General features: G+C 40.0%; 1 protein-coding gene across 1 annotated transcript; it reads left to right on the top strand.

Annotated features, from left to right (window-relative positions):
- The first annotated feature begins 352 nt into the window (after nt 1-352).
- Nucleotides 353-27,482, top strand: Actbeta (inhibin subunit beta). Its single transcript, XM_072892421.1, has 5 exons — nt 353-3,231; nt 24,701-24,921; nt 25,158-25,386; nt 25,864-26,041; nt 26,223-27,482. The coding sequence occupies exons 1-5, from the start codon at nt 2,211-2,213 to the stop codon at nt 26,461-26,463; spliced, it is 1,890 nt and encodes a 629-aa protein (XP_072748522.1). The 5' UTR covers nt 353-2,210; the 3' UTR covers nt 26,464-27,482.
- Nucleotides 27,483-27,812: the final 330 nt, after the last annotated feature.

Below are 27,812 nucleotides of genomic sequence, written 5' to 3'. Positions count from 1 at the left end.
AAATCATCATCCGACCCTGAAGGAGTTGCTCATGCTGTCATCATCAGGGTCGACTTTACACACTCGTACGTACTTATATAGGGGCTTTAAATATCTCGGCAGCATTCGCGACGAATCGGAGAGAGAGAAAGAGAGAGCTATCACGTTATAAGGGCCCACCTATATAAAGTTACCGAGGAGTTTAGTCGGCCGTTGTAGAGTACCTATATCGCGGTGGGTGGGGTGGACAATATCTCGTGGATCGCGCTCGACATCGTCGGTGATGGTAGTGGTGGTGGTGGTAGTGGGTGGGTGGATGGGTGGGTGGTTGGTTGGTTGGTTGGTTGGTTGGTTGGTTGATGGTGGTGTTGGTGCTGCTGCTGGCTGCTGCTACTGCTCTGCTGCTGTTGCTGCTGCCGGCTCACAGCCGCTGGTAATGGTACGGCGGTGGTGGTGCCGGTATCGGTAGTGGTAGTGGTAGTGGTGGTGGTTGCCCCTCAGTGTCCGGCGCGCCTCCGACAAGCGTGCTTCGGTCGTTAGAAGAGGGTCCCTCGAACGCGCTCTCGGAGTTCACCGCGGATGACATCGGCCAACTCGTTGCCGTTGTCGCGTAACAGAGAGACAGCCAACAAACAGGATCGAGATAATAAGGTTAAGCGGGAACGAGAGAGGAGGTGAGAGAAGAGCGGAGGAGAGCGCGTCGAGGAGGAAGCCGGGAGGAATCGGGACGAGGCTGCGAGATCTAAACGTGTACGTGGAATTACGACGCGGTTCTCTCCTACGTGGGATCGTTGTTGTCGCGCGAAGAAGGATGCGATTAGCATCGGCCACGTTACGGTGCTCGTCGTCGGTGACGGGGTGCGCGGTGACAGGTTCGCGCGAGTCGCTCGCGCGGGTCAGGACGGACCGCCCGCAACATTTGCCGCATGCGGCAGACAGACACGACGACGGCGAGTCCTGCTAACCGGCGAATCGCAGGATTTTACAAGCACGCGACAGGGGTGGACTTCCGCCAAGCACCTCGTCCGGAGGTGAGAACACGGAGGACCGCACTTTCGTAGCGCGCCGTGGGTCACCTCTCACGGGTCTCAGCATCGGCACACACGGAGTGGCGCCAGACTTTTAAATGGTGCATTATTATTCCGGGGATCTTAGCCGTAGTGAAGAGTTAGGTATACATAGGAAGTGCCCGAGAAAGTCGAGAAGACCCTAGTCGATAGTGAGCGACGTCGCCGCTTCGTTCGTTCCGAGGAGCCGGCGTGACAGGGAGGAAGAAAGAACGAGAAAGAGAGAAGGAGTGAGATAAAAAGAGAAAGAGAGAGAGAGAAAGATAGAGAGAGCGAGAGAGAGAGAGAGAGAGAGAGAGAGGGGGAGAAGAAAAGGGGTTAGAGTAGTGAAGTGAAGCGTGCACACACAGTCAAGTTCAACGACCCGTTCGGATTAGCTCGCGCGAACGAACGGAAGGTCGGCTCAAGGACGGTGTTCAACGAGGAGTCTGACGGAAAGAGAAACGTATACGAAGAAGAAGAAGAAGAAGAAAAAGAAGAAGAAAGAGAAGAAGAGAAGAAGAAGAAGAAGAAGAAGAAGAAGACGCGAGATTAACATATGCAAGTACGTGGAAGAAACGCGTTTATGGGTGAACGTGAGAACGCGGAAGCAAAGCAAGCGCGAATGGCCGAAACTAGGAGCGGCGTGCACCGGTCGGTTACGGCGATCCATCGCTCGGGTGAGATTGATCCTGAGGTGCCGGCAACCGGTAGTTGGTGATGGGGGGTTTAGGCGAGGATGCCTTCTCCCTGTCTTCTCTGTCGTCATCATCACCGTCGTCGTCGTCACCGCTACGCGCCGTCATCCCCTACGTCGAGTCGTCGAGTTATTCTATCTCGCAACGTCTCGTTCTTTCCAGTGACCGTCGTCGTCGTCGTCATCGTGGTCCCTGCAATCCCCCGGCACCACTGCCAAACCGGCATAGACGGTCGCAGCCGAGAAACGGTACGCCTGTTAACGATAATCCGAAGAGGTTCGTCATCGCGAGAGATTTCCCGCTCTTCGGTGTCGGATGCGACGTTAACGTCGTTGACGTCGTCGACGAGGAATCTGACGATATCCAAGAAACAACGCCTGGGACACCGGTATCGGTTCGGAAACAGAAGGAAGAAAGAAAGGAGCATCGTAGCAAGAGAAGGAGGAGGCGGAGGTGGTGGAGGCGAACGAGGTGACTCGCCGTCGAGATGCACCAGGTGCCGTATAGTACGGAACGCGCCGGCACCTCGAACGAAGGCCGAAACGATAGGAATTCTTGGAAGCAGCACCAACAGCAACAGCAACGGCAACGGCAACAGCAACAGCAGCCCTCCGAATCCACACCGAGTCACAACCGAGTGCTGCAACAGCCGTCCCGATCTGGCATCCGTATTCGTGCTCGCGCCCGTGTCCGCGCCCGCATTCGTGCACACGCTCGCGCCCGCGCTCGCGTTCGCGCGCGCGCCCGAACACGCCGATCGTCGACGACCTCGAGCGAGAGCGTCGATCGGACGACGGCGACGCGCCGGTTCTTACGCAGGCGGCAAGACGCCGGGCCCGACGTGGTGGTCCAACGTGGCGAGTCCCCGCCGCTCCACTGTCTGGGTCCGACGCGCACCGTCTACGGCGGAGTCCCGCCCTTTCTCCCGTCCAATTTGTTGCTCATAGGACTGGCCCTTTGTTGTCTGGTCCTGCCGGCGGTACAGCCGCGCCTCAGCGGCCACTATCAGACCTGTCCGGGTTGTCCGCATCAGCAGCCGCAGCAGCAGCAACATCATCATCATCATCATCATCACCACGTGCATCACGACGGTCCGGCGAAAAGCGGCCTCTTCAAGGACACCGCCGCGCCCAGTCCGGACGATCTCAGGCTGGAGGCGATCAAGCATCAGATCCTGCAGAAGCTCGGTTTGAGGGCTCGCCCGGACGTTAACAGGACGTTGGCCACCGTGCCCCGGCACCTGGCCCTGGAGACCCTTTACCGGGCGGAGGCGCAAACGCCGCCCAATTTCTCCGACCGGTCGAGGGTCGACTACGAGAGTGAGTACCCGGGCGAGTTCCTCTACGGCGGCGACGAGTATTCATATAGGAATCTCGATCAAGAGACCACTACCACCGAGGGTAACGCCAGGACCACCGCGAGGTCTTATCAGGGCTACGACAACGTCCAGGAGGAGCTCGACGATTTCTACGCTAGGACTTCGGAGATTATCACTTTTGCCGAGCCCGGTGAGTTTATTCTAGTGTTTTTTTTTTCCTACGGATTTTCTCAACATTTTCTCTCTTGTTCCGCGATAATTCGCGTAAATTTTTCTTCGCGAAATTGTACTTTAAAAGTTTAAACTTCTTTATAGAGCGATATCAAGAGATACTCGCGCGATGATAAGTATATTATCATATAAATAATGCGTAACACGTGACTATGTACATGTGACTGTTAGATATTCGATTTTCTCATTAAATACACCGAGAGCTAACTTGAGTAGGAAAAGAAATCTTTAAATTTATATATCAATAGAAATGCTTATGATTTTAAAAACCCCGTAATATTTATGAAAGAAGGTAACAATATGAGACGTGGTAAAAATCTAAACAATTTTTGGATAATAAATTATATATTAATTTAAAATGTTTAATAATCAACACACATAATTTTAACTTTGTATTTATGTATGCGTATTTAAAAATTGGTCAATTATGTAATTATTAGAAATTATAAGACTGTTAAAAATTAAAAAATTTTTGCTATATAATTTATTATATTCACATTTACCGGCGTTGTATAAATACACGAATATCAATTTCTACGTCTGTGACAATGCAATGACGTCACGATAGGCATAAGATACATCTTTTGCAACATCTATAGCAAGTAGAAAATTAAACTAGTTATATTACATATCGGTTTCGCATATCTAAGATATTTCAAACTTTCTCCTCTGTATATCCTCGACACAAAATACAGGAATTCTCACGAGGAAAATCCGTGAGAAATGTCGCGGACGTTCCTGCGCGACGTCGCGGTCAATATCGAACAATCGAGATCTAAAGAACGCGAATGCCCTTGCCGCACGCGTGTGATTTCCAATGCAACGATTTTAATGTGTAAAGCTCACTTCCAAGAAAACATTCTAATACATCGCCGGTATAAGGTGTCGGTGTTCCGAGGCAGCAGAATCCTTGAAAAAGTTGCAAAGATCCCTGCGAAACAGAAACGTAAGTCGCAACCCCGGAGTTTACAACTTTGTCAACTTTGCTCGATAAGTGTCGTAGATTTTTTCCTTCAATCAAAATATTCCGCCTACGATGTGCAAGAAAATTATCGTACGGATAAAAGGACGTTCCTCGAACGTGTATACAGACATAGCTATTCGAATTATACATCAGCAGTCATATATACGTATATGTCATGTCATTATTATTATTATTATTATTATTATTATTATTATTATTAATTAATCGTATTATATTGTATCAGCGTCTCTTGTAATAGTGAGATCCGAGATATTCTTCACTTGAAAATTGCATTTATACTGCTTTCGAAATATCGCAAAACAGAGTGATAAAAAGGCCAGAAGACTCATTATGAAACTCGACTCGACGAACAATCGGCAGTATAATTTGATGAGCGCGCACGCGAATTATAAAAATCGAAGACCAACGGCAGTTCATTATCGCAACTGCTCGCGTTTCTCTTCTTATGCCTTTATTTAATATAGCCGGATAGAACTACTGAATTAAGTTGAATTCGTTCGATGCCAAATCGCGCGAGGCGAACTTACTGATCCCATGTCTGATTGGATGACCCAGTCACTCGATGAAAGTTTTTCCGAAACTTCTCTGCCGGATCGTCTCTCGATACACTTTAATAAAGATCGCTTGAGCGATCGCATATCGGTATGGACCGAAAAATAACGCGACCGTTCGTTCTATCGTCTATTTATCGATCATATTTATAACGATCATCCCTTCCTCTCCTTCGAATATAACTTTGCTAAGGATTATACCGGCTCGCATTTAGTCTTTCATTTATGATAACATGATAGATGCTCGTTGCGGTTCTTTATGATTCTCGCATCGCGAGAAGAGACGAGTAATTTAATCATGAATATTTTTTAAGAGGCATTATTATAATACTGTTAATAAAATCATGTTCGTTTATTGCTTGCATGTATGTAGTTTAGTCGAATCATCGGTAAAAGAATATTTCAAACTCCCTTATTTATATAATTCTCGAGAAGTATTATATTTATATTAATATTATATTTTGGAATTTGGGATAAATTTTGTCTTTCTGGAAAAATCTTATAAATATTAATTTTTTTAAAGCTACTTTTTTTAAATCGTAAATAACTAAACAAAATATATTTTTTCATTTATAATATATTTTATAATTTACTTATAATATATCAAATTTTATTCGACCTTGGGAAAAACATAATTATTTATTTCATTCTGCTATTATACTTTGGGAAATAGAATGAACGTGTCACCCTGTATTTTAAATAACAAGTACGCGAATGGAATTGAAATAGCAGTTGCAATAAGCTTGGTTTCCGATAACAGGACGATTTCCACGAAACGCCAAACAACACGTCGCATGTTCAATACATACAGTATGCTCGATACACACAAATACAATGTAATAACTACGGTGTATACAACCGCGACTTCGGGGTTAATCTATCCGCGTGTATTGCATTACTTCTTCGGTATAACGACACGTAGGGGGTATGTTTTATTGCAATTCCTGTTTTAGTATAATCCGTAACAAATATGTGTTTATTATTCTTATATAAAAGTTATTCATTTGTACAAATATTTATAATTTACGAGTGCAATGACGTTAATTAGACAATAGTTGCTTCATATAAGAATATTTTTGTCTTTGCAACCAACTTGTGTTCAGGATAAAATTATCACAAACCAAATAAGAAACATTTACAGACAGTAAACCCAAAGCTGATTCATCGCAAAATTTCAAGTGGCTCGTCAGTGGCTTGTAAATTTTCTATCATGATTCTGATATTTTATTCACTATAACATCATTTTAGTTTCGCTTCCGTAGTTTCGCCTAGTTCGCGCGGGGTCGAGTCGCGTCCACGACGATTCGTGTATATAATTGCGGAAAATCGCGGTCGGATCTTCTTCCGGATCCAGATTGATGGAACTTTTCGTGGGTGGAAAAAAGACGACGCGATAAGAGGTAGATTCTCCGGGATGTAATTGCCGGCTAACAAAATTTGCATGCGAGATTGTCGAAAGACAGAATGGCATCTGTTCGTCGACGAGTCGCTTTGACAAGCACGCGTTCCCGCGGGGCCACACACCTGCAGCCACGTGGCCCGCCGCAGTGGTCGCGAGTGTTGCGACAACACAGAAGCGGTCTATAGTTCACTTCGTAGTTCATAGTGACTCTAAGTTTAACAATAAGGGTAATAGAACCCCAAGGTAGAAACGGTAATGTTACCTCGACTCGTTGCCGCGCGGCGTAGCTGGCGTTTTGCACCTTCGTCACCATTAAATTAACGAGCCCTTGCGAATTTCGACATTGCGTGTCATCTTGTTTCGCTCTTACGGAACAATCGCGTAATATCGCGAGACGCATAATTTTAGACCAGTTTTCTATCTAAAAATACAGATCTCCACGAAATTAATTCGCATATAAGATAAAGATCGATCTCCTCGAACAGTAAAATTCTTTAGAAATAGAAATATCCAAAAATAACCGAAAAATAAAAACATTTTAAAAATTATCGCAAATATATAGGATCCTAAAAACCAAAATATATAGATGCAAAGGTATTTTCAAGATAATAATCCTCGAAAATAGAAATGTGCTTTTTTTGTTTTTATAATTTTTTTTTTTTTTTTAATTTAAAGAAGCCAAGAAATCCCTTTTTCGTTTCGATAGATTATGGGAAGGACATTATGTTAATAAAGGAGTCGGTAGTAACGATTATACGGACGACGGAAATTCGGCTTAATTACATTTTAGCGCGGTATTACGGCTCGAACTCGCTCGCGATCGATTCACGAGCCGTGTCGGCGGAGAGTCGCGAACTTTTCTCGACCCGCGCGCGCGATATCGATATCTCGGATTCTCTTCGCGCGATTCCCCGGCGCGAAAACTCCGAGGCAGCAGGTGGCGCGAACGAATGTTCGGAACATGAAAGCGTTCTCCGTCCGTCCAAATCTCGACCTCGTACGAAGATTCCCCGATGGCTGATTTTTCCGGACACGTCGCGCGCCGAGGCCTGTCACACACACACACACACAATACGCCATATGTGATACTTTAACGTTAATGTCGCCGTGTCACTATACATAGCCGATGAACACGTCATTCTTTTTGAAGAAACTAAAGAAACTATAAACGACCACCACACCATACTGCATCGACCGCGGGCGGCCAGGAGGGACGCGGGTTGCGGGGGTGACAGCGGGGAAAAGTTTGTGTTCCACATTTTTTTGTCTACGTGGAACGCGCGAAAAAAATGCCGCGGAACAATGCGACTGCCACTCTTTGTAGGCGTACCGATATATCACAGTCCCTCCCGGGCTCGGTTGAATCAATATGACCCAATCGCACACAGTCGGTTGATAAACGATATAATTATTTGTCATGTTATCGCCAATTTTCTAAGCCGATGTGCTCGCTTTTTTCACGTTTCCATCGTCCTTGCGGAAGTAGGGATCCAAATTGAGGGACATCGCTGCGCGCGAGACTGAATCTCATCCTTCATCACTTGTTCCCGGGTCAGATCTGCAATGTTTTTTGTAACACGACGCGAGAACCGGAAGATAAATCAGTATTCGTGTAACTTTCGAGACCTATTTTTTTACACCCCTCTATAAATTTGTTTCCGGGTTATAAATCATTTTAACGCACCACGAATAAAAGTAGAGGAAATAATGTGCAATATAATATATTTTTTTTGTATAATAATAATAATTTAATTTTAATTAAAAAACGCATTCCATTTATGAATTTGCTTGGAACAATTGCAAACATTACTAAAAGAACTATTGGAAAAATTCTCAAACTCAGGTAGATCATAATCTGTTAACTATGCGATTCTGCAGGATGGGCGATATTTCCATCGAGTGAAGAAATGATCCTGATGGGAAAGTTTCCCTTTTAGCACCACCGTAAAAAGATACATAACGCGAGCCGGTACAGCCTGTTAACGAGTTTTCTAATAATAACCGTGCGAGTTAAACTGTCGTCGAAAACAATTTTACGATCATTGTTCCACGTATCGTCCCATTACGCTTTCGCTTGCCAAACATTGATCGATTGAACAACGTGAATCTCCCTTAAATCTCTCTTATGAGGTATGACTCTTATGAGGTATATGATGACGAAGTAAAATCCCTCCATGCGGAGGATCCCTTCTGTCGTAAGGACCAGCAGTTTGACCTAGGTTTGTGCTCCATACTCTTATTTTTCTCTTTCTCGGCTAATCGTATAAAATAAGATATTATATGTGAGACATAATAGAGTATAAGTATGCTCTAAGATTGCAATTATTATTAATGAATTATTATTATAATGAGATTTTAATTTATTCTTTTTATGTGTTTATTATATAAATTTATATTTATAATTTACATTTATATTTTTTATCTAATTTATATTTCTTTTATTATTATTTATTTTATTATTAATTTATATATTTCGGTTGGTATCTTATAAGCGCATTTCTATTATAACAATAATAATTATTTTTGTGTTATATTGCTAATTATAAAAATTAACAACACTATGCAAATAGATCGAGTATTAAGTATTCTATGTATTTCATCCGTGACTAAATATTTTTTATATGGTTTTTATCGATGTTACGAGAGACGATCCTCTTCTCCTATTCTATAAGCGACCGATCGAATGCAATGGGATAATTTATCGGACATAATCGAATTAATTCTTTTCGCCGATCCGGTTATCTGAATTTGCCAAGCCGACGCGAAAGGGAAAGAAAAAGGCGATGGAATAACGTCCTTTCACGATAATGCAACGGGAGATTGTATGAATGCAATCGACAGTACGAGAACTCGTAATGGACTTCGTCGGGCGATCGAAAGTTTTCGTGATAGAGGCTACCGAAAAAATTCCCATCGCCGAAACTTGTTTCGATGGAAACCTTTCAGGCGTTACTGCAAATTACGAAGGGTGGATATCTGCGAGAAAAGAAAAACGATTATCTAGAAATATAACATTGGAAAATAAATAAGAGAATTACATACATTGTGTTTCTTCTCTAAGAGTAAGGTATTATATGAACGCGAAGGAAAGTTATTTTAGTATATTCGAAATATTTATTTACATAAGTATACAAAACATCTCTAATAATCTCGTGAGAGATTCATTTTTTTATATCCTGAAATATGAAATAACTTTGTCAATCAATTAATATAATTCGCACCTTTCGAAGTAAAAATGCGGCACAACATGATACCTCTCGTATACACGAGAATCGATACAAGTGTCAGCATATGGCTGTGTAAGTCTTCGATAGCGAGTACACGCGTGAAGAGGTGTTTTAACTGTGAGCAACGGCGGTGGCAGCAACAGCAACAGCAGCAATAGTATCATGAGAACTTTACAACCCATGAGTAACGCTCTGTACAAAAACAACGTTTATATTCTCGCCACCCCCGCCTTTAGCGGGTGGCCATTCCGAAGCACTTGGACCATAAGATACCATAAGAATTTATGCGTCTCACTCAACAACGCCACCAACAGCGTTACCATTTCGTCGTCGTCGTTATCGAAGATGCGAAAATCCCGAACGACGACGATGACGATCGCAGGAAAAGCAGAAGGGGAGTTGGATAACGGATAACGAGAGATGAAGAGAGTGCAAAGCGGTTGAAAAAAATTAGAAGGGCAGAAGTATCGTCGATGGCGAGCTTTGAATTTTTATGGGGGACAGGGCAAGATATTTGTGTTAAAATTGTAGACGATGAATATTTGAGACTGATCTTTTTTCTTTTTTGAATTCGTCTCCTCGTTGCCGAATATCGACAGCGAAAACATCGAAGATACGAGCCCAATACATTCCAGATATTATCATAGTATAATTAGATGGAAGAGGAAAGCTATTTTGCGACAAGATACAAGTCGACATAGAGAGAGAGAGAGAGAGAGAGAGAAAGAGAGAGAGGAAGAGAAGACGCTCGACGCTCGATAGTTCGCGACATCTTTTAACGACATATAGGATGATATCGCGACAATATACAAGCTCGTTTACCTTCTCCTTCTCTTTCTCTCTCTCTTGTTTTCTCTCTTTTTTTTTCTCCCTCAGTTCTTTCGCGTTCTCTCTCGCGCGCAAATTCTATCCCCTTAGACGCGGCCATTCCACCGCCATTACCAAACGGTGCCGTAAGCCAGCAGTCGTAATTTTGGCGGTTTATTGTACCTCATGCGTTTCTCATGCTCAAGAGGAAACCATTATCTTTGACAGGGTGCATTGCGTATAGTGTATTACTCAGTCGCGACCGGTGACGGACGGCCGAAACCGCTCGCTTGTCCGCGCGACTCGCTGCCAAGGATCATTTGGTCCGCATTCGCCCCCCGGTTAATTGTACGTAATTACGCGCCTCCTCTTGAGCGTGCACGCGTTCAGTCGTAAATCTCAAGAATTTTGAATTGGAAAAAACGCATATACATAGAGCAACACGATCGACAAACTTTCTTTCATTCGATCAAAAAGTTGTTGGAAAGGAGAAATGGAGAAAAATATAGATTGATATTATGAAAAGCACTTTGTTGTTAGAAAATAATGCTAAAAGATAACATATAAATAATTGAATTATTTCTTAAGCTTTTCTTCGGGGGGTATAAACCTCTCGATTATATTTTCTTATCTCGTCACCAATTTGCTGGTCGGCCAAGCGAAGATCGTGACTGCCAACTTTAATGATACGCGAATGTGGATTGCGCATTGAAAGGGATGATAAATCGCTTAAGAAGATTCGATTCGCTAACTCCTTGCGAACTCTCAATAACACTTAGTAACATCAAATAACTGTCTGGACTATGTATTGTCTGCAATGTGCACGAGATATGCATGCGACAATAGAGTTTAATGAGATACGCGGGCGTCTTGAGAAATTATGCGAGACAAGGCGCCTGTTATTAACTCTTAAAGGTCACATATTGGTCAGTTTAATTACGTCAATATTTTAACAATAGAATATCCCGAAATCCACTTTAATCAATAACTCTCGCGGTTTAAAATTTATTTTCTAACTTTTATCGCACATGATGATTTCCTACAGATGTCAAAGAGTTATATAAATTTTTGTGCACGTTGTTCAAGCACTTTGAAACAGTTAAAACTGCGACAAGACATTGTGACCCACATGTGACCAAGAACAGAATAAGAAAGAAATGTGTAATCTATACAAGGGTTAATAACGATAAAGCGATTTTTCGTCACGTGGTAGTATTGCATGTTTTCTTGTTGACTAAATTAGACCAAATTAGAAACCTAGACTATAGAATAAATAGACAGATTAATGATTAATGTAGTGACTGTTTGCATCACTGTTTCTATAACTACATAATAGTTTTATATCTATATAACACAGTTTACATAATATAAACACAAATAAATATTTCATTCTTTTAAGGTACACCTTGTTCGAATAAATATTCTATGGTTCTGAAATATATCCTACCATGTACCTATATTTATATTTGTTACAAATATTATAAATAATAATAACATGCGTATAAATATATATATATATTTATATATGTGTATAGTGAATAAGATATTGTATATATTATAGATATATTATATATATAGGTAATTCTATTATACAAATGACGATAAAGACATCTTTACTATATTGCATTTTCCCTATAGTACATTTATTATTATATAATATTTATTCGCTGCATAGAGTTTAAACAGCTAACGGATCACTTTATGGATATTATAGAATTACAATGACACAATCCCCGAGCGCAAACAAATCGCATCGCGATGCGATGGACGACGAGAACGCGGTGCAAGACAGATCGACACGACGCGACGCGACGCGACGCGACGCGAGGCGTCGCGACGCGGCGCGACGCGATGGGCGAATTGACGCAGTATTTCTCAGGACGTTCGTCATTGCCCGGATAAGATGCCGTGGACCAGGGAGAAAGAGGGAAAGAGAAAGAGCCGTGTCACACGCATAGAGGCTGGCCATTATGCGCGCTCGACGGTTGTTCTCTTTTAAAAGGACTTGGCCGCGGATCTTTTCCAACAATACTTTATGAAAGCTCGAGCATTCGTGGCTCGTAACTCGCGGCTCTTAACAGTCACCGGCGCACACAACATCCCCTATTTAGCTATCCGCGATTCAGCGCATGTTTTAGACGCTACCTATTCAGAGACGTGCGCTATTTATTAAGTCTGATACAGTTCGATCGTATATAACATCCTCTCTCACATCCCTCGTCTTTTTCTTCTTCAAATATATTTGACCGTATCTTTTACATATTTAACATATTCATGAAATTTATCGCATACATTACATTTCTATTATTTTTTTATTTATTATTATTATTTCTATTTGTAGATACGTTTTACTGATACTGTTATTAATTATCATATTTGTTTATTGTGCCCTTTTTGATTTTTATTATTATACTTAGGGGGATAAAAGTGTTTTTAGAAAAAAAATTTCTCAAACTAATCTTTATCGTGTTAGTAATGTTTTTCCTACGCGAATATTGCACTTTTCAATTTGCTCATTGCGCATTCGATAATTGTACCGACTGTAATATACCTATCGTTTATATACACCCTCGTTCATACATAATGATAAAATGTTGACGTAAACATCGCCCTGGTTCTTCAGGAGCGGTGCACGCGCCCGATTGGGTTACATTCCAAGTATCCTGGAAAGTTTAATGCCGCTAATCCATCTACGAGCTTTTAACGCGGATACTTTATTCAAGGCCACACCGTGAGAGCTTAATACCGAACGGAGACGATCTCGTCTCTCGCGCGGACCTTGGGGTGTCGCCGGGAGCCGATACAGCGAGATGACGAGAAAACGAACGATATCGATTCCATTTACGTTTGTTCTCGCAACACGACACGACGCGACGCGCCGGCACTTGGTTCCATTATCCTTTTTTACGATTGTGGAAAGATTGCCGCGTGTATAGGCGGGCGTATATTTTCGCGCAACGCCGCGATTCTATAAAAACGTCCTGCCAAATCGTGAAAGAGGACGCGATAAAAGTTGTGCTATAAAAAGTCGATCGAGATAGGAGAGAGAGAGGAGCCCGATAGGCAGTAAACGACGTCGGCAGGGGTAAGAGGGGAAGGGGGGGTTAATTTTTTTCCCTTTATTATTTATGGTGGCACACGCGCACGCACACACAATGGCCGATGACGTGCGATTTAGCGTGACGACTTTTCGAGAAATTCGCCAATTTCCCTCCCACGAAGGACCAAGCGTACATCCCGTATTCGATAGAATCGAGTTCGTTCAACCTGTGGGAATTCCGTGGGAGAATACAAAGTCGGACGCTACCCGACGCGGGGGTTAAAATTCTCCCGCCCCCGCAATGCCGCGAAGCGACATGCACTATCCTGTCTCTTCCTCTCTCTTTCTCTCTTCTTTTTCCTTTTGCGTTATCTTCTCTCTCTCTCTCTCTCTCTCTCTCTCTCTCTCTCTCTTTCTCTTTATCCTCTCGCTTTTTTCCATTTCTTTTTCTTTCCTCCTATCATTTTGAATCTCTCTCTCTCTCTCTCTCTCTCTCTCTCTCTCTTTTTACTTTTTTTTTCTTTCTCCTTCATCTCTCTTACTCTCTTTCATCTTTCATTTTTTTCGTTCTCCCTTTCATCCCTTTTTTTGTTCATCCTTTTTCCTTTTTTTTTTTTCTCCTGTTCTTCGTTCTCTCTCTCTCTCTCTCTATTTCCATCCCTCGGTTTTCCTTTCCTTCATTCTTTCTCCCGCTTTCTCTTTAGTCTCTCTTTCGCTTTTTCTCTCGTTTCGTCTCTTTCTCTCCTTTTATAGGGAGTATCAGAACCGAGAGTTTGACGGTTCAGGATGGGATGAAACGGTTCGGGATGAGTTGGAGTGGGGCAGGGTCGAACTCATGGACGAACGAGCCGACGGATAGGACGGCTGGCGCCTGTAGTCAGATCGATGCACGTGGCTCCAGCTGGGCGCCGCTCTTCGTATATCTCCTACACCCCCTTTATTCCCTCTTGACTCTCCTCATCCTAGTACACTCTGCACTTCAAGATAGAAAAGGGCAGGTTACTTCCTCTCGCTTCTCTTTCCTTTTCTTTCTACATTCTCTTGTCCGCCCCTTGCCTCTCGTCACCGCTCTCGTTTCTTCTCTTCCTACCCTTTTCTTCCTCCCTCTTGTTTCCTCCTTACGTTTCCCTTCCGTCTCTACGCTCTTTATCTCTCTTCTTCCGCCCTCCGCCGCTTTTTCTCTCTCTCTCTCTCTCTCTCTGACTCCGCGACTCTATCTATCTCTACGCGTTCATCTCCTTTCCCTCCCCCCGCCCTCTCTTTCTTCCGCCCCGCTGCCTCGCGTGCTATCCGCCGTTGTATCTTTTTCTTGGCGTTGTCTTTAATTTCTCCGGTGCACGTTCGTCTAATGTAGTACTGGGAGCCGGGAGCCGGGAGCCGCGCGCACAATCGCGCAACCCTGTTCACGTAACGCGCAACGTAACTCATCGTTCCACTTCAACTCCTCTATTCTCTCGCGTGCCGATTCTCCTTGCGGTTCTTGATCCTCAAAACTATCCATTGTAAATAAATCGGCCGATTTGTAGCGAAACTTTGCAAACGCGCGATATTGGCGCGCCCAAGCATTGTGTAATTCTCGAAGGAATCTCTCTCTCTCTCTCTCTCTCTCTCTCTCTCTCTCTCTCTCTCTCTCTCTCTCTCTCTCTATCTGCATGTGACTCTACTTGACGCTTGTTTTATGTAGGAAAGTCGACAAATTGTATCTCGCGCTCGCGCGCGGGTGTAAGTTTGAGAAAATCGAAATCACACGAAACGATATCGCGTAATCCTGAAACTTTAGGATGTCTGATCATGTTTGATCGTTTCCACTCGCTCTTCTTTTGCGTGCTGATCAGACAGCTTGGTCGCGATGCTAGCTCAAACCGCAACCGGCCACACCCAAAGGACCGATAAAGGATACCGTGATTTTTTTTAATCTCACGGAGAATTGCAGAGATTCGCGGTATCAATGCTTTAAACGGGTCAATCGATGACAATTTAATTAATGACAATGGTGATCGTCGACGAAATTCGGGATACGCGTGAACGCGCGTTTAATACGTCACACGTGCTTTAAACAGCGGGTACGTATAGTTGCGAGCGACCACGTGGCGATAGATCTGGATCAGGGTTACTAACTGGCTATATCTGACCCTCTTATTTGACTGGTCGTATTACGGTCAATCGCCTCAGCCCTACACAATACGAGTCGGTATTGCGCTTGTATACGTGGTACTATGTCTGGAACACGTCAGTAACATGTCGCGCTGTAATTAGATTCGCATTGTGGGCCTGCTCTGAGGTTGGATTTCTTATCTGTTGACAATACCTAGGGGTATATATGTACGCGAGTATTTGGGTTCGTGCGAATGCGGTATTATTTTAAACATTTTATCGACGAACGAGCGACGCTGTGCGTATCGTGTGTTTTCTTTGTCACCGACGTTACGAGAGTTCGATCGAGCTCTGTTTCCCGCTTTACTCTGCTTGCGACAGTAATCAATTAGAGAATCAGCAATACGCGTGCTATTGGTTCTGCGTACGACGCAGATAATAATTGATATGATATATTTTGTTGTATACAGAATAAAACTTAACTTAAATTTTGAACCTAAAGTCCCTTCAACAGTATATGTTATATATGTCGAATCACCCAAATAAGGAAAACTCATCGTGAAACCTCACGTACTTCCGGCTTTCCGCTCTAATAATCACTCTCCTATCCGGCGCCCTAACTGCGAGAACTTCCTTCCGTTCCACGTGACTTCACTCTCCCGCGGAATTATACCCGCCCTTAAGCGCACTCCGATTCAAGTGATGCTTAAAAATCGCACTCTCTTCGTCTCTTCATCAATCTCAGCCCCGCAATTCCCTCGCTTCCTGTTACATCCTCTTCTCTTGTCTCGTTCGTTCTCGTCCTTGGTAACAGTTGTAATCCACCTTCCGCCCCCTCCTTCCCCGCGCGTCTTTCCTACCTCGAGCCAAACTTCTACTTCCTTCCGCACTGATCTAGTCTAATGCACTTTGCTGGTCCACGCGAATTCGTTTCCCGCCCGCTGCGGTGATTGATTCACCATCCGTTCGATCGAGCGATCGATCGAACTATTCGATGCCTATGGGTTGCGTGTGTGTGTGTGTGTGTGTTGAAATGTAATGAATACTCAAGGATCCATCGTTTAACTTTATTCAATTGATTTATGGTAACATATTTTGTCTCTTATACAAATTTTGCGATACTCAATTTTAAGTAAATTATTGTAACTGATAATTGATTCTTTAAAATTTAATAAATTTATAAAAAAATTCTCTAAACTTTATCAATTTAATTATAATGTAAAAATATTTACTATCTTTGGAAAAATTTAAGCGAAAAATCGACTCCAGATGAATTTTTCGCTTAAGAAGCTGAAAGTAAAAGATGGTATGGCAAACATTTTGTGCTATTGACATTTTTTTCGAACTGGTATCTCTAGAAGCAATCTGAGGGACTATGGTACACGATTTGCCCTTGCGAGGTCCTTCCTGGTCGCCGGGTGATGAAAATTCACGAAAAAGAAAATTCTTCTCGAAGCCTCGTCGTTATCTCCGGCCACCGCGCCGTCGCCTCCGTTTCGCTGTCTGGCTTTAAGTTGCCTCAGCAGTTTTTGCGGGATCGGCTCATTTGGGAAACGGCGAAATAGGGTTCGCTCAACGGTGCTTCTTCATTTATTCATCCGCCCGCGATCCTCGCAACGACGCCGATTCGTAGGACAGGATGTGCGATCTCTCCTCACGTCTCCTCGTCTCGATACATCGAGACGGCCACGAATTGTCCTAGAAATCGCTGCTTTCTCTCGCTATTTCCTCGGCCTTCGAAGCCCAGGGAGAGCTTTGTGTTTATCCTCCGAAGGCTCATCCTATCTCCGACGATCTCTCCGACTGTCGCGGCTCCAAGGACGGACCCGAAATCTCGTCCGTCGGCAAGTTGTCAGTGACAAACTATGTGAGCTACCGACTTACAGTCGGATTCTTGAAATAGTCTTCGTTGCCGCCCTTTCTTCCCAATTTCTCTCCCGCAAGAATTATAGTCTCCGACGCTTCGTCGGGGAATCCACCCGCGTGTCAACGGCGGAAACAAACCGCCCTTGATATTACGACATGTATCGTATCAAAATAGCAACTGAATTTTCGTATGAGAAATTGCTTTCGATCAAGAGTCAATGGTTGAAAGGGGTGAAAAGTCTTTATTTTTTAACTTTGCTGTTATTGTGTAATATTTTATTGAATGCCTCCCAGTAAGAGGGATCGCTAATTTTTAACGCGTTGCGGATGCTATATTTTTTAATATTAAAAGTTGTGAAACATAAATAAAGTGAAAAAAAGAAAACAGAACTGTTAAAAGCTTATTGATAACCCATTAAATGTTATAACTTATGAGAGAGTCACATTGAAGCCAGATAGCGAAACAAGGCGAAAGGTAATGATAAAACTTTAAGAAAAATTTTATCTCATCAGAAATTTTAATTAATTAGGAATTTTACAAGGACTACTAATTATATTATAGTCCCCAGGTTTGATCATCGAAATTCGAAAATCATAATAAGATTTAATATTTATTAGATAAAACATTTTATTTCATAATAAACTTTTTTTTTCTTTTTTAAATATTTTTTTTCCAGTCTTCCAATAATATTATGCATTTATTAAAGATTCTTTATTATTTTTCAAGTATAACTTAATGCTAACTTTTACTAGATTTAAGTACAAGTAAAAATTTAATCTCATTGTTAGCATAATGTAATCCAATCTAATTTCAATTTCAAGTAATTAAGAATGTAATTAAACTATACTAATTCACCTTCTCGTAAGTGTATATTTGACAGGGGAATAATTTTACCACTCGATCGGTACGATCAGGTCGACATCGTCGACAACGCCTTTTTCTTTCCCCAAACGTTTCCCTCTTCCCTCGATTTCTCGATCGTCGTTTTCCGACCGCCACCCCTTTCTTTCCCCTATCCCCCACCCCCGTCTGATCCTTTCGCAACGTTTCCTCGATCTTTTTCGGTGCCATCGCGCGTTTTCCTCGGTATCCTATACTGCGACGCGTTTCAAATGGACAACTTGGCGACGGAGAGACCTTACTTCGTCTCACTGACATGCGCGTGTGCGAAATTTACGAGTTCTCCACCATCGAGAGAGAGAAAGAGAGATCGCGCTAACCCCGATTACGCGACCAAAGTAAGGAATACGAAATAGACAAGGGCGCAGGCGAAAATTTTTTCTCGCTCTTTTATATTCAATATGATACTTTTTTTCATAACAGAAGAACACGCCAAGTAGAGATGATAAATCTAATCTGGTTTTTAAAAACTTTTTTGTGATTCTGTCCGACTTTAAAGTTTATATTTACAAGGATTTTAATATTAAAATGATAATTTCTATGATATTTTAACTCAAGATAAATTAACGAGAAATCGTTTCCCAACTAATCAAAATCACGATAAAAGGGACATTCAATAATTTTTAGATATGCATATCTTAATGTATACAGTTGAGTAGCTAAAGTATAATATAAGTTATAAAATATGTAGGTATTGTACAATACAAATGATGATCCGTGTAAATAATCATTTGAAAAAATCACAGATAAAATACAATAGATGTATGTACTAAAATTATTTAATATATGAATTACATTGCAATTAAAATGCATTGTGTCTTTTGTATGCTCTTTATATTTAAAAATTCATCTTATTTTTCGAATCTTTTAATTTATTATTATTTAATCCAATTGTTTTAAATTTCTATAAAATTATATATATGTATACATATATTAAATAGTAGAAACGATTTGGATTGTCTCTCTGTATGCGCCCTTGGAGATAGGAATAAAGCGGAAGGACGTTGGGACGATATATCAATGTCTCGGACGAATCTAGGACCTACGAATCTAGAGCCGTATATCTAAGATTTAAATTCAGAAAAAGCCCTGACCTTTTTTTTTACCATGCCATTCGCACAGCCTCCGAGGAAAAAGCTTTCTATTAAATTACGGAATGCGGAATCGAGGGTTCTTAAAAACGATCGAGGCTTTGGTAGAAAGTGCTGCTGGAAGATTTCAAAAGTAGGACGACGCGAGTTATCTCGCGGCAGATGGCTGACACAAGGTCACGAGGAGCTTGCCAATCATTGTCGAAGCCAAACATTCGAATCGCACATTCGCGAGTCCAACATTCCAATTTAGAGATCCGACGTTCGATAGTCCAACTGCTTCGAGAACAATACCGGAATCGCGCTATTTCCAAAATATTCTTGTTTTCGTTACGTAATGATGTGCATATTGCAACATCATGCGAGACTGCGTACTTTTCATACATATTGCAGTTTGACACCTTTACAACGCGTTCCATTAATCCGCCTTGATCCCCGAAAATTGTGAACTTATTTTGTTTTCGGAATAATTGATTAAATTAATACGCGTCATGCAATTTATTATTATTGTAATCTTTCGATGTCAAACGATAGAAAGCTTAGTTTGAAACAATAATTTTGATATCTATTTAATATCTTTTACAATTCTATTCTATATGTTTATATATTTTTTTTATAGAAAATATATTACTAGTGTATTTTTCTCTCCCTCTTTCTCTCTCTTTGTTGGAAAATCGTATTTTGTTCATTGAACAAAGAGAATGATAGGCACGATGTAAGAGACCTATAACATTCGAACCTTGGCCGTGCTAATAGACTGACTCGCTCGATAGCATTTGCTCACTGTTACAACTACACTACATTTGATTGGTATCATCTCTCGCACTAGTCGTAACTTCATTCACTTGTAATTTTCGACAAATCTCATTTTATCGCGCAATCTTATTTCTCTGATATCATTATAGTATGGCTAGCAATGAGTTGTGGCAAGAATCAATTTACTTCTGTGTTAAAAATCCAAATCTCGACTCAAATTTATTTTTACATTTATAGATGCAATTGTTGAAAACAATGCTATTTACATATATAAGTAGTGATAAAAAAATATTGTAAAATGTTTTTGCGAGATAAGAAAAATGCCATAGAATATTTTCATCGTTAATCTGTTAGAAAAGCAAATCTTCTTTGAAATGAATTTGAGACGTTTAACTAAAGTTCACATGAAATACATTATGGAGGTGCAATATTTCTACCGCTCGACGTTACGCATATATAACAAAAAGCTACCACGTAGTGGGTCGACGACGCATCGTGTCGTCTCGCTCGAAATGATATTCATTGTAGGATAAAAAAAGTCTCATCGTTCCTGTGCGACGAGAGAAGAGAGAACGGGGCGCAGATTCCGTGGTGGTGTCGCATTGCGGCGCACGGGGGGCAAAAGTACCACCCGATGTACCGACCTCGAAATGTGCGACAGACGATGCACTCGAAACTCGAGCGAGGCCATTAGAAAATCGAACTACGAAAATGTAGAACACGCGACCCAGAGATAGAGATAGAGATAGAGACAGAGAGAGAGAGAGAGAGAGAGAGAGAGAAAGAGAGAGAGAGAAAGAGGGCCCAAAGATAGAGGAGAAAAGTGTGTGGAAAATCAAAGATATGAGACTCTTTGTTCGGAGCAAAGAGCCGAGATGTAATGAATTATCTCAAGATGTCGAGAACCCAAAGGTAAGTGGCCAAGTGCCATAAGTCCTGCCGAAATTTTCAATAAATCATTTATAAACCGAACAATATAGTGATTTTTTGATAAAAATCTGGTCTTTGGACCAGAGTAAGTGCCCAAGTGTCATAAAGTCTTGTCCAACTTTGAAAATTTTCAATAAATTATCTATTATTAAATCGAATAAAGTAGTGAATTTTTAATGAAAATGTTTCTGATCAGGGTTAAAATACAAGCCGTTTATGAGACACTTTTGTGACACTTGGCCAGTCATGGTGGAAAATTAATTGATAATAAAATTTTAACAAAATACACTATCAATAAATTCAAATAAGATTTAGTCCTCGTGAAATTTACAGTGTGCCAATTTTTTTTTCTCTCCTTAATTTTTTAACAATGGAATGCATAGTTATTTCCCTCCGGATATCTGTTACAATCAAAGGGGAACGAGCGATGTCCGGGACACCCTGTGTGTACAGGAGAGCTGCCAGTATGAGAAGCCAACGCGTAATTTCGACATCTCGTGAGCCGCGATTGTGCCACAAGTATTCCGCCACTAAAAATCCGTACTCTTGTTGTCGATCACGTGCCAAGGACATGGAGCATTCTGGAGCCGCGTTTTATATATCATGCTTTTTCCTTTATATCCGCATATCCGCCTCGATCTTCTCTTACTACATCACGAGACGATTTTATTCAGTTAGACGCGCGTTTAATTCATATAATATTAATGCGAAACAAATATTACATCGCAAATATTAACATTTGACACGTAAATATTTAATAACGCGTTTTTAAAATTGCAAGGATATGAAAAAAATTGTAAACTTGTGATAGCATTTATATTCAATATTTTTGTTTTTGATCAGATTGATATGCATAGTGTGTGTGTGTGTGTGTGTATAGTCTCAAATTAAATTAAATTAAATAATTTAATGATACAAAAGACAATTATATGAAAAAAATTAATAAGAAACACCTGACACATGAACATGTGCGATTAATTTGTTTAAGTCAATTTTTCAAATCAATTTTTTTCTCTTTCCGAGTATTTTTAAAAATCAATAATTTATCGAACGTAGCGATAGAGCTGTTTTAGCGACAATCTTCTATTATTAAGATTTATATCAGACATATATGCCACGCTACATCTCCGCTCTCAATTCCATCCTATAAGGGAAGAGAATCGAATCGTGTACTTCGTTCGGGCGTGGTACTTTCGCGAAGGACAAGAATGTTACGATCATCGATATTGTTTCACTGCGCTCTCCTTGAATTTCGCAAAATCGATTAGAAACTCTCCTTCCCCCTCTTTCTTCCTCCTCGTATCTTTCTAATATTTTATTTTATTATCTCTAATATGATTCAAATTAGGTTTTTATAATCTGCATCTTTTTACTTTTGACGTAGACTTGCTTCATTTTGTTTCAATTTAATTTTCAAATCTGTTTCCGCAATTGTATATATTTTTATATACAATTGTACATATACACAAAACCATGATCTACTCTGAAAAGTCCGCGAAAAAATTGCGCAGACACATGCGTGTACACGTTTTTAATAGTTTCAAATTAGAAAAGACGTGCTGAAAAATATAATGGTAAGGAATAATGCGGCATATAATGGGGAAAAAAATAATTACGGCAAAAGAATAATCTATATGAAGAACACTACTCTTCGCTAATCTATCACGTGTCATTACATCCTGGTTGCCGGCTATCGTAAAGACGTAGAAACAGCGATATAATTACATATCGTCGTACTGGATGCTATATCGCGCGCAGCGGCGCGGCTAGTTGACTGCGGTGACGAGGGCTGTAGGTGGGTGGGTGGGTGGAGGGTTGGCGGCGGCGGCGGCGGCGGCGGCGGCGGCGGCGGCGACGGCGGCGGTGGCGGCGGCGGATTACAACGGAGGGGTGTGCGGTGAAAGGCAAAAGGCAGACGGGCGGCAGACACCCTGTGCTTATCCCCAACCCAACCCACCCCGCTCGGTCCGTGACTCACCAAACCGTTAAAGGATGAAGCCGTCCTGCTTTCACTCTACGCGCACCATACAAACGCGCGCAGGTGCACACGTACACCCTCTTGACGGTGAAACAGGGAGGGAGAGACAGACAGAGAGAGAGAGAGAGAGAGAGAGAGAGAGAGAGAGACGAAAGGAGAGGTGCTTTCGAGTGAACGAGCGTTGAACGCAGCGTATGTGCACATACGCATATGTATGTATGTGTGTGTATGTGTATATATATATATATATATATATATATATATATATATATATATATAAAGTATGATTGGAAAGCACAGAGATCATTATGGGCAAAGTTTTCTAAGACCTAAACTTTCTCTTAATTAAAATGTTGAAGCATTATGTATATGTATAATAATTCTTTATATTACAAACAATTAAAGTCACATTTCTTCTTTGGTTTTACTAAGATAAGTCTTCGATTATAGATGCGATTGAATATTATTATTATTCCATTTAAAAATTTAAGTAAATTTTATTTCCTTAGAATATTAATTTAAGATATATAATTACAAGATATCTTTTTAAGGATGTATTAATCAGTTTCGACACATTGACAAAAGCGAAGTGAAAAATTTCGTAGATTGTTTTACTATTTCTTCTAAGTAGCTACGCAAAACTTGAGTACAATTTTCATAACGGTTTGGAAATTTTTAAGTTTAAAGTTAGTTACTGATTCTTTATGAACAATCACGTTTTTTAGCACTTATTGACAAAAATAAGGAAAAAACATTATCAGCGAAATAAAAATTTTCACATGTATTTAATAAAACACTTGTGTTTAACAAAAACATCTCTAATAAACATTTATGCAATATTTGATTTAAATTCACTCATTCGTTTAAAAATTATATTTTATAAAATAGTAGCAAAATATGACCATTGCCGTTTATTATTTAATATTATGTGTATGTACATACATATTGTTTGTATATATATCCATGTATGTTTTTTTTCAGTTTTTCGTTTCTTGCAGTTGATTTTACGAGGTAGTTTGCATCAAAAATTTTTGATAGTGTTTATTTCTTAAATAATTCTTAAGTAATTTTAATCTAAGAGTTAAATTTAAAAAATAATTTATTTATTTCTTAATTTTTACTTTAATTTTATTTTTTGATGCTTTAATTCTTTTTATAATCCAGATCTGTTTAATAGCTTCTGTAGCCAAAATACTTAATAATACTAAATAATAAAAATTGCATTAAATTGCTGGTATCCTCCACGTAATTTTTTACAATGAAAGTTCGACATTCATATTTGTTACAAAATTTATTATTAAAATTTAGAGATTCTACAGCATTCTAGAACATTCTAGAACATTCTGTACATGATTAAAGCTCGGCTTGTAATTTCTTACATGTAAGTGATAGCGAAAGAAGAATAAAATTTTAAAAAATCTATCTAGATCATTTGGACGCGATACTTTTTTCGCAAACATATCAGAAATTAATAATTGTGTACACAACTGTCTTTTTTCAGGGTTTTTTTCATAAATGCTAATTGTTTGCGTGCACTTTTTAAGAAACAAAATTTTAGAGAAGATTTGGCGATTTATCAACGTATTAAAAATATAAATACTATACTTTTTTATATTTTAAGGAAGCTTCTACTTTTGTGCTACTATGTGTACAACAATACGAGACATCTTTAAAATTGTAACAATCAATTCGAATTAGCAGACTAAAATAAAATCAAATAAATTATCAAAGATTATTTAAATTGAATCATTAATTTAATATAATTTTCTTAAAATAAGATACACGTGTATTCTGTTTCAGGACACACGTTAAACGGCCAGCCATTGCTGGAATTTCCGATGTCGAGTGGCGAACCGGCATTGGAACCTCTGAGAATCAAAAGGGCCACCCTGTGGGCGAGAGTTGAGCTTAAACACGCTCATCACTATCAGCATCATCGTCACAATCAAATCAACCAAAGAAACATCACTCTCTGGGTCTTTAGAGTACATTGCGGTAACACGACGCATCTCCGAGGCAAGGTAATTTATCTTGTAATCGATAATTTTTTTATAAAAATTTTTAACACAGTTTAATATCGTGTTCTTTTTTAATTCTTTATTCCTAAATTTGATTAACTTTTATCGATTACATTTGTTTTTAAATTTTTTACATTAAAAAAAAGAGAAGCATAATTCTAACTCGTAGTGAAAAATCATTCCTCCGAAATTCTTCGAATAATAAATCTTTCAACTAAGATGAGTGATTTAACTTACAGGAACTTGGTCAACATCTGGAGATGGTAACATCTCTCGTAGTGAATGTCGGCCAGCTCGGCTGGCAGAAATTCGACGTGACGAAGGTCGTCAGCAGATGGTATACGACGAACTACTCGAAGGATAAACTGACGTTGCTCGTCGATTGCAGTGGGTGCGGCTCGCACGTCCACGTATCGACCTTCGACGGGTATTCGCCGCACGTGATCGAGTCGTCTTTAAATCCGAAAGGTAATTCTCGAAAAATCTCATGTCAGAAAAAAAGTCGCGCTAGATTTGTTCTTCTAAATCATCTCTATACGTTGTGTAACAGGAGACTGCGAAAATCATCTTGCAAATTAGCTGTAAATTTTTTATTAAAAATTATTATTTAATTATTAATATATTAAAGAACAAACTTTAATAAACACATCTTAATATAATATTATATATAAAATTAATATAACAAAAAAAAAAATATAAAAATACCAATTTTAATTAGTTAGACTTTAACTAGTTATTGATGAGTTAATTGTGAAACTGATGGCATGTTGATCAATTCGATCAAAGCGTATCGAAAAATATTATTTTAGTGCGATCCGATTGATTAATAATTTTACGATTATTTATAATTCTCTATTATTATTGCTTTTATTTAATGTATGTGTAGAAACATTCAGTAAAATTGATATAATATTATATTTGAGTAATATATATATCACCTTTCAGGCGATCACGATCCGGACAGGCCGTTTCTAGTCGTGCGTACAGATCCGGCGGCCGTGAAACGCGTAAGAAGACGGGCGATCGAATGCAGCGGTGCAATAAAAGGCCAGTGTTGCAAGCAACGGTTCTACGTGAGCTTCTCTCAGTTAGGATGGGATGACTGGATCATTGCTCCTCAGGGGTAAATAAGCCGAATAGCAATAATTAATTTTATCGGTAACGCCATGCTCTTATAAAGCAGGATATTTCCAAAATGCATTCGAGCTAAGATATTTTTAAGAAACTTGAGAAATCTGAAACATTTATCAAACTAATGCACACATATGCTTTTACCATTATTAACCACCGATTTTACTTGACAGATATTACGCCAATTACTGCAGAGGAGACTGCGCGGCCGGTCATAGAACGCCGGATACATTTCTCAATTACTACACCCACGTAATCGAGGAGTATCGGAAGATGGACCGACTGGCCGGCATGCAACCGTGCTGTGCGCCGCTCAAATTCTCGCCCATGTCGCTCATCTACTACGGCCCGGATTCGAATATCATCAAGCGAGACCTGCCGAAGATGGTGGTGGACGAGTGCGGATGTCCTTAGACCAAAAGCAAGAGCGCGCGACATAAAAGGGACGCTCGTAAGAAAGTTTATCGTGCCATTTGGTAGTAAAAAATCGCGGAATTATAACCGCCAGCTCGGATTCGATCCGGCAAATCGGCCCAGAAACCGTCCGAAATTTTGCGATTGGCTGAAATTCGTTTCGCGTTGAAAACGGAAACCGGTAAGCAAGAAGTCGATCGAGCGCCGTGCGAACGATAGTCAAATATGTAATGTGGCGTTCGAACGAGGCCCATGGGAGATACGGTTTTTTAAAAACGATCGCCCGAGGGTATAGACCGGTTTGCAAATAATAGTCAAAAAAGACTAGGTAATTTTGCTAGATTTACACGCCACGCCGATGCGATTGCATTCCGAATGCGAGTCGCACGCATGGCGATAAAATAAAATTGGCCTTTCTAAGGTTCGAGTACATAGAGTAGATTTTACCGGGTGTAATATGTAAAAAGAGAAGAAAAGAGACGCGGCGTCTCAGTTTCAAAGCGTCGTTTACGATATACATATAAATATATATATATATATATATACACATATATATATATATATATATATATATATAAACTATATTTATCTATATCCGATTTATTTGTATGCGACAGCGTAAAAGAAAATGTGCTGAGATATGTGAAAAAAATATTCAGAGTCGATATTCTTATCCAAGAGCTTAGTCTTTCTTTATTGGTTGCGTGATGAGAGAAAGGAAAAGAGAGAAAACGAGAGAGTGAGAGAGAGAAATTAAAATGATTGAAAGTAAAAGACGTGACTTTTACGATTATATATATATATATATAGTATATATATATATAATAGATAAACATCTATATACTTGGACGCATATATACACACGACGTGATTCAACCAAAGTATATATAAATATTCGCGTACGGGCGCGTTAAGATTTAAGTATAAAAATGATAAAAGAACTCAATCTAATTGCCTTGTTTTTTATGCAAGACTTATGAAAGTATCGAGAAAGTAATGGTTAAAAAGTAACAAAAATGCTGTTTAAAAGAAGTAAAAATATACATACATACATATATATATATATATATATACATATATATATATATATATATATATATATATATATATATATATATTATAAATATAATACACGCATACGTACGCACGCATATACGCAGACACATATACCGATATACATCTATGTAATAAATTGAGAATGTGCCGGAGTCGGGATTGAGATTTTGGGAACGGAACGGGTGGGACGAAAACTATTCGAGAGTTATAGAAAAATTAAAAAGAAATTATTATATTATTATTATTAATTATTCTTAAGCGCAAAGTTGGCCCCAGAAATTATAACTGGTACT

Source organism: Anoplolepis gracilipes, chromosome 5 (genome assembly GCF_047496725.1).
Source record: "Anoplolepis gracilipes chromosome 5, ASM4749672v1, whole genome shotgun sequence".
Lineage (NCBI taxonomy): Eukaryota > Metazoa > Arthropoda > Insecta > Hymenoptera > Formicidae > Anoplolepis > Anoplolepis gracilipes.
The sequence above is the reverse complement of the archived record's forward strand: the minus strand, read 5'-3'. Positions and strand labels throughout refer to the sequence as shown.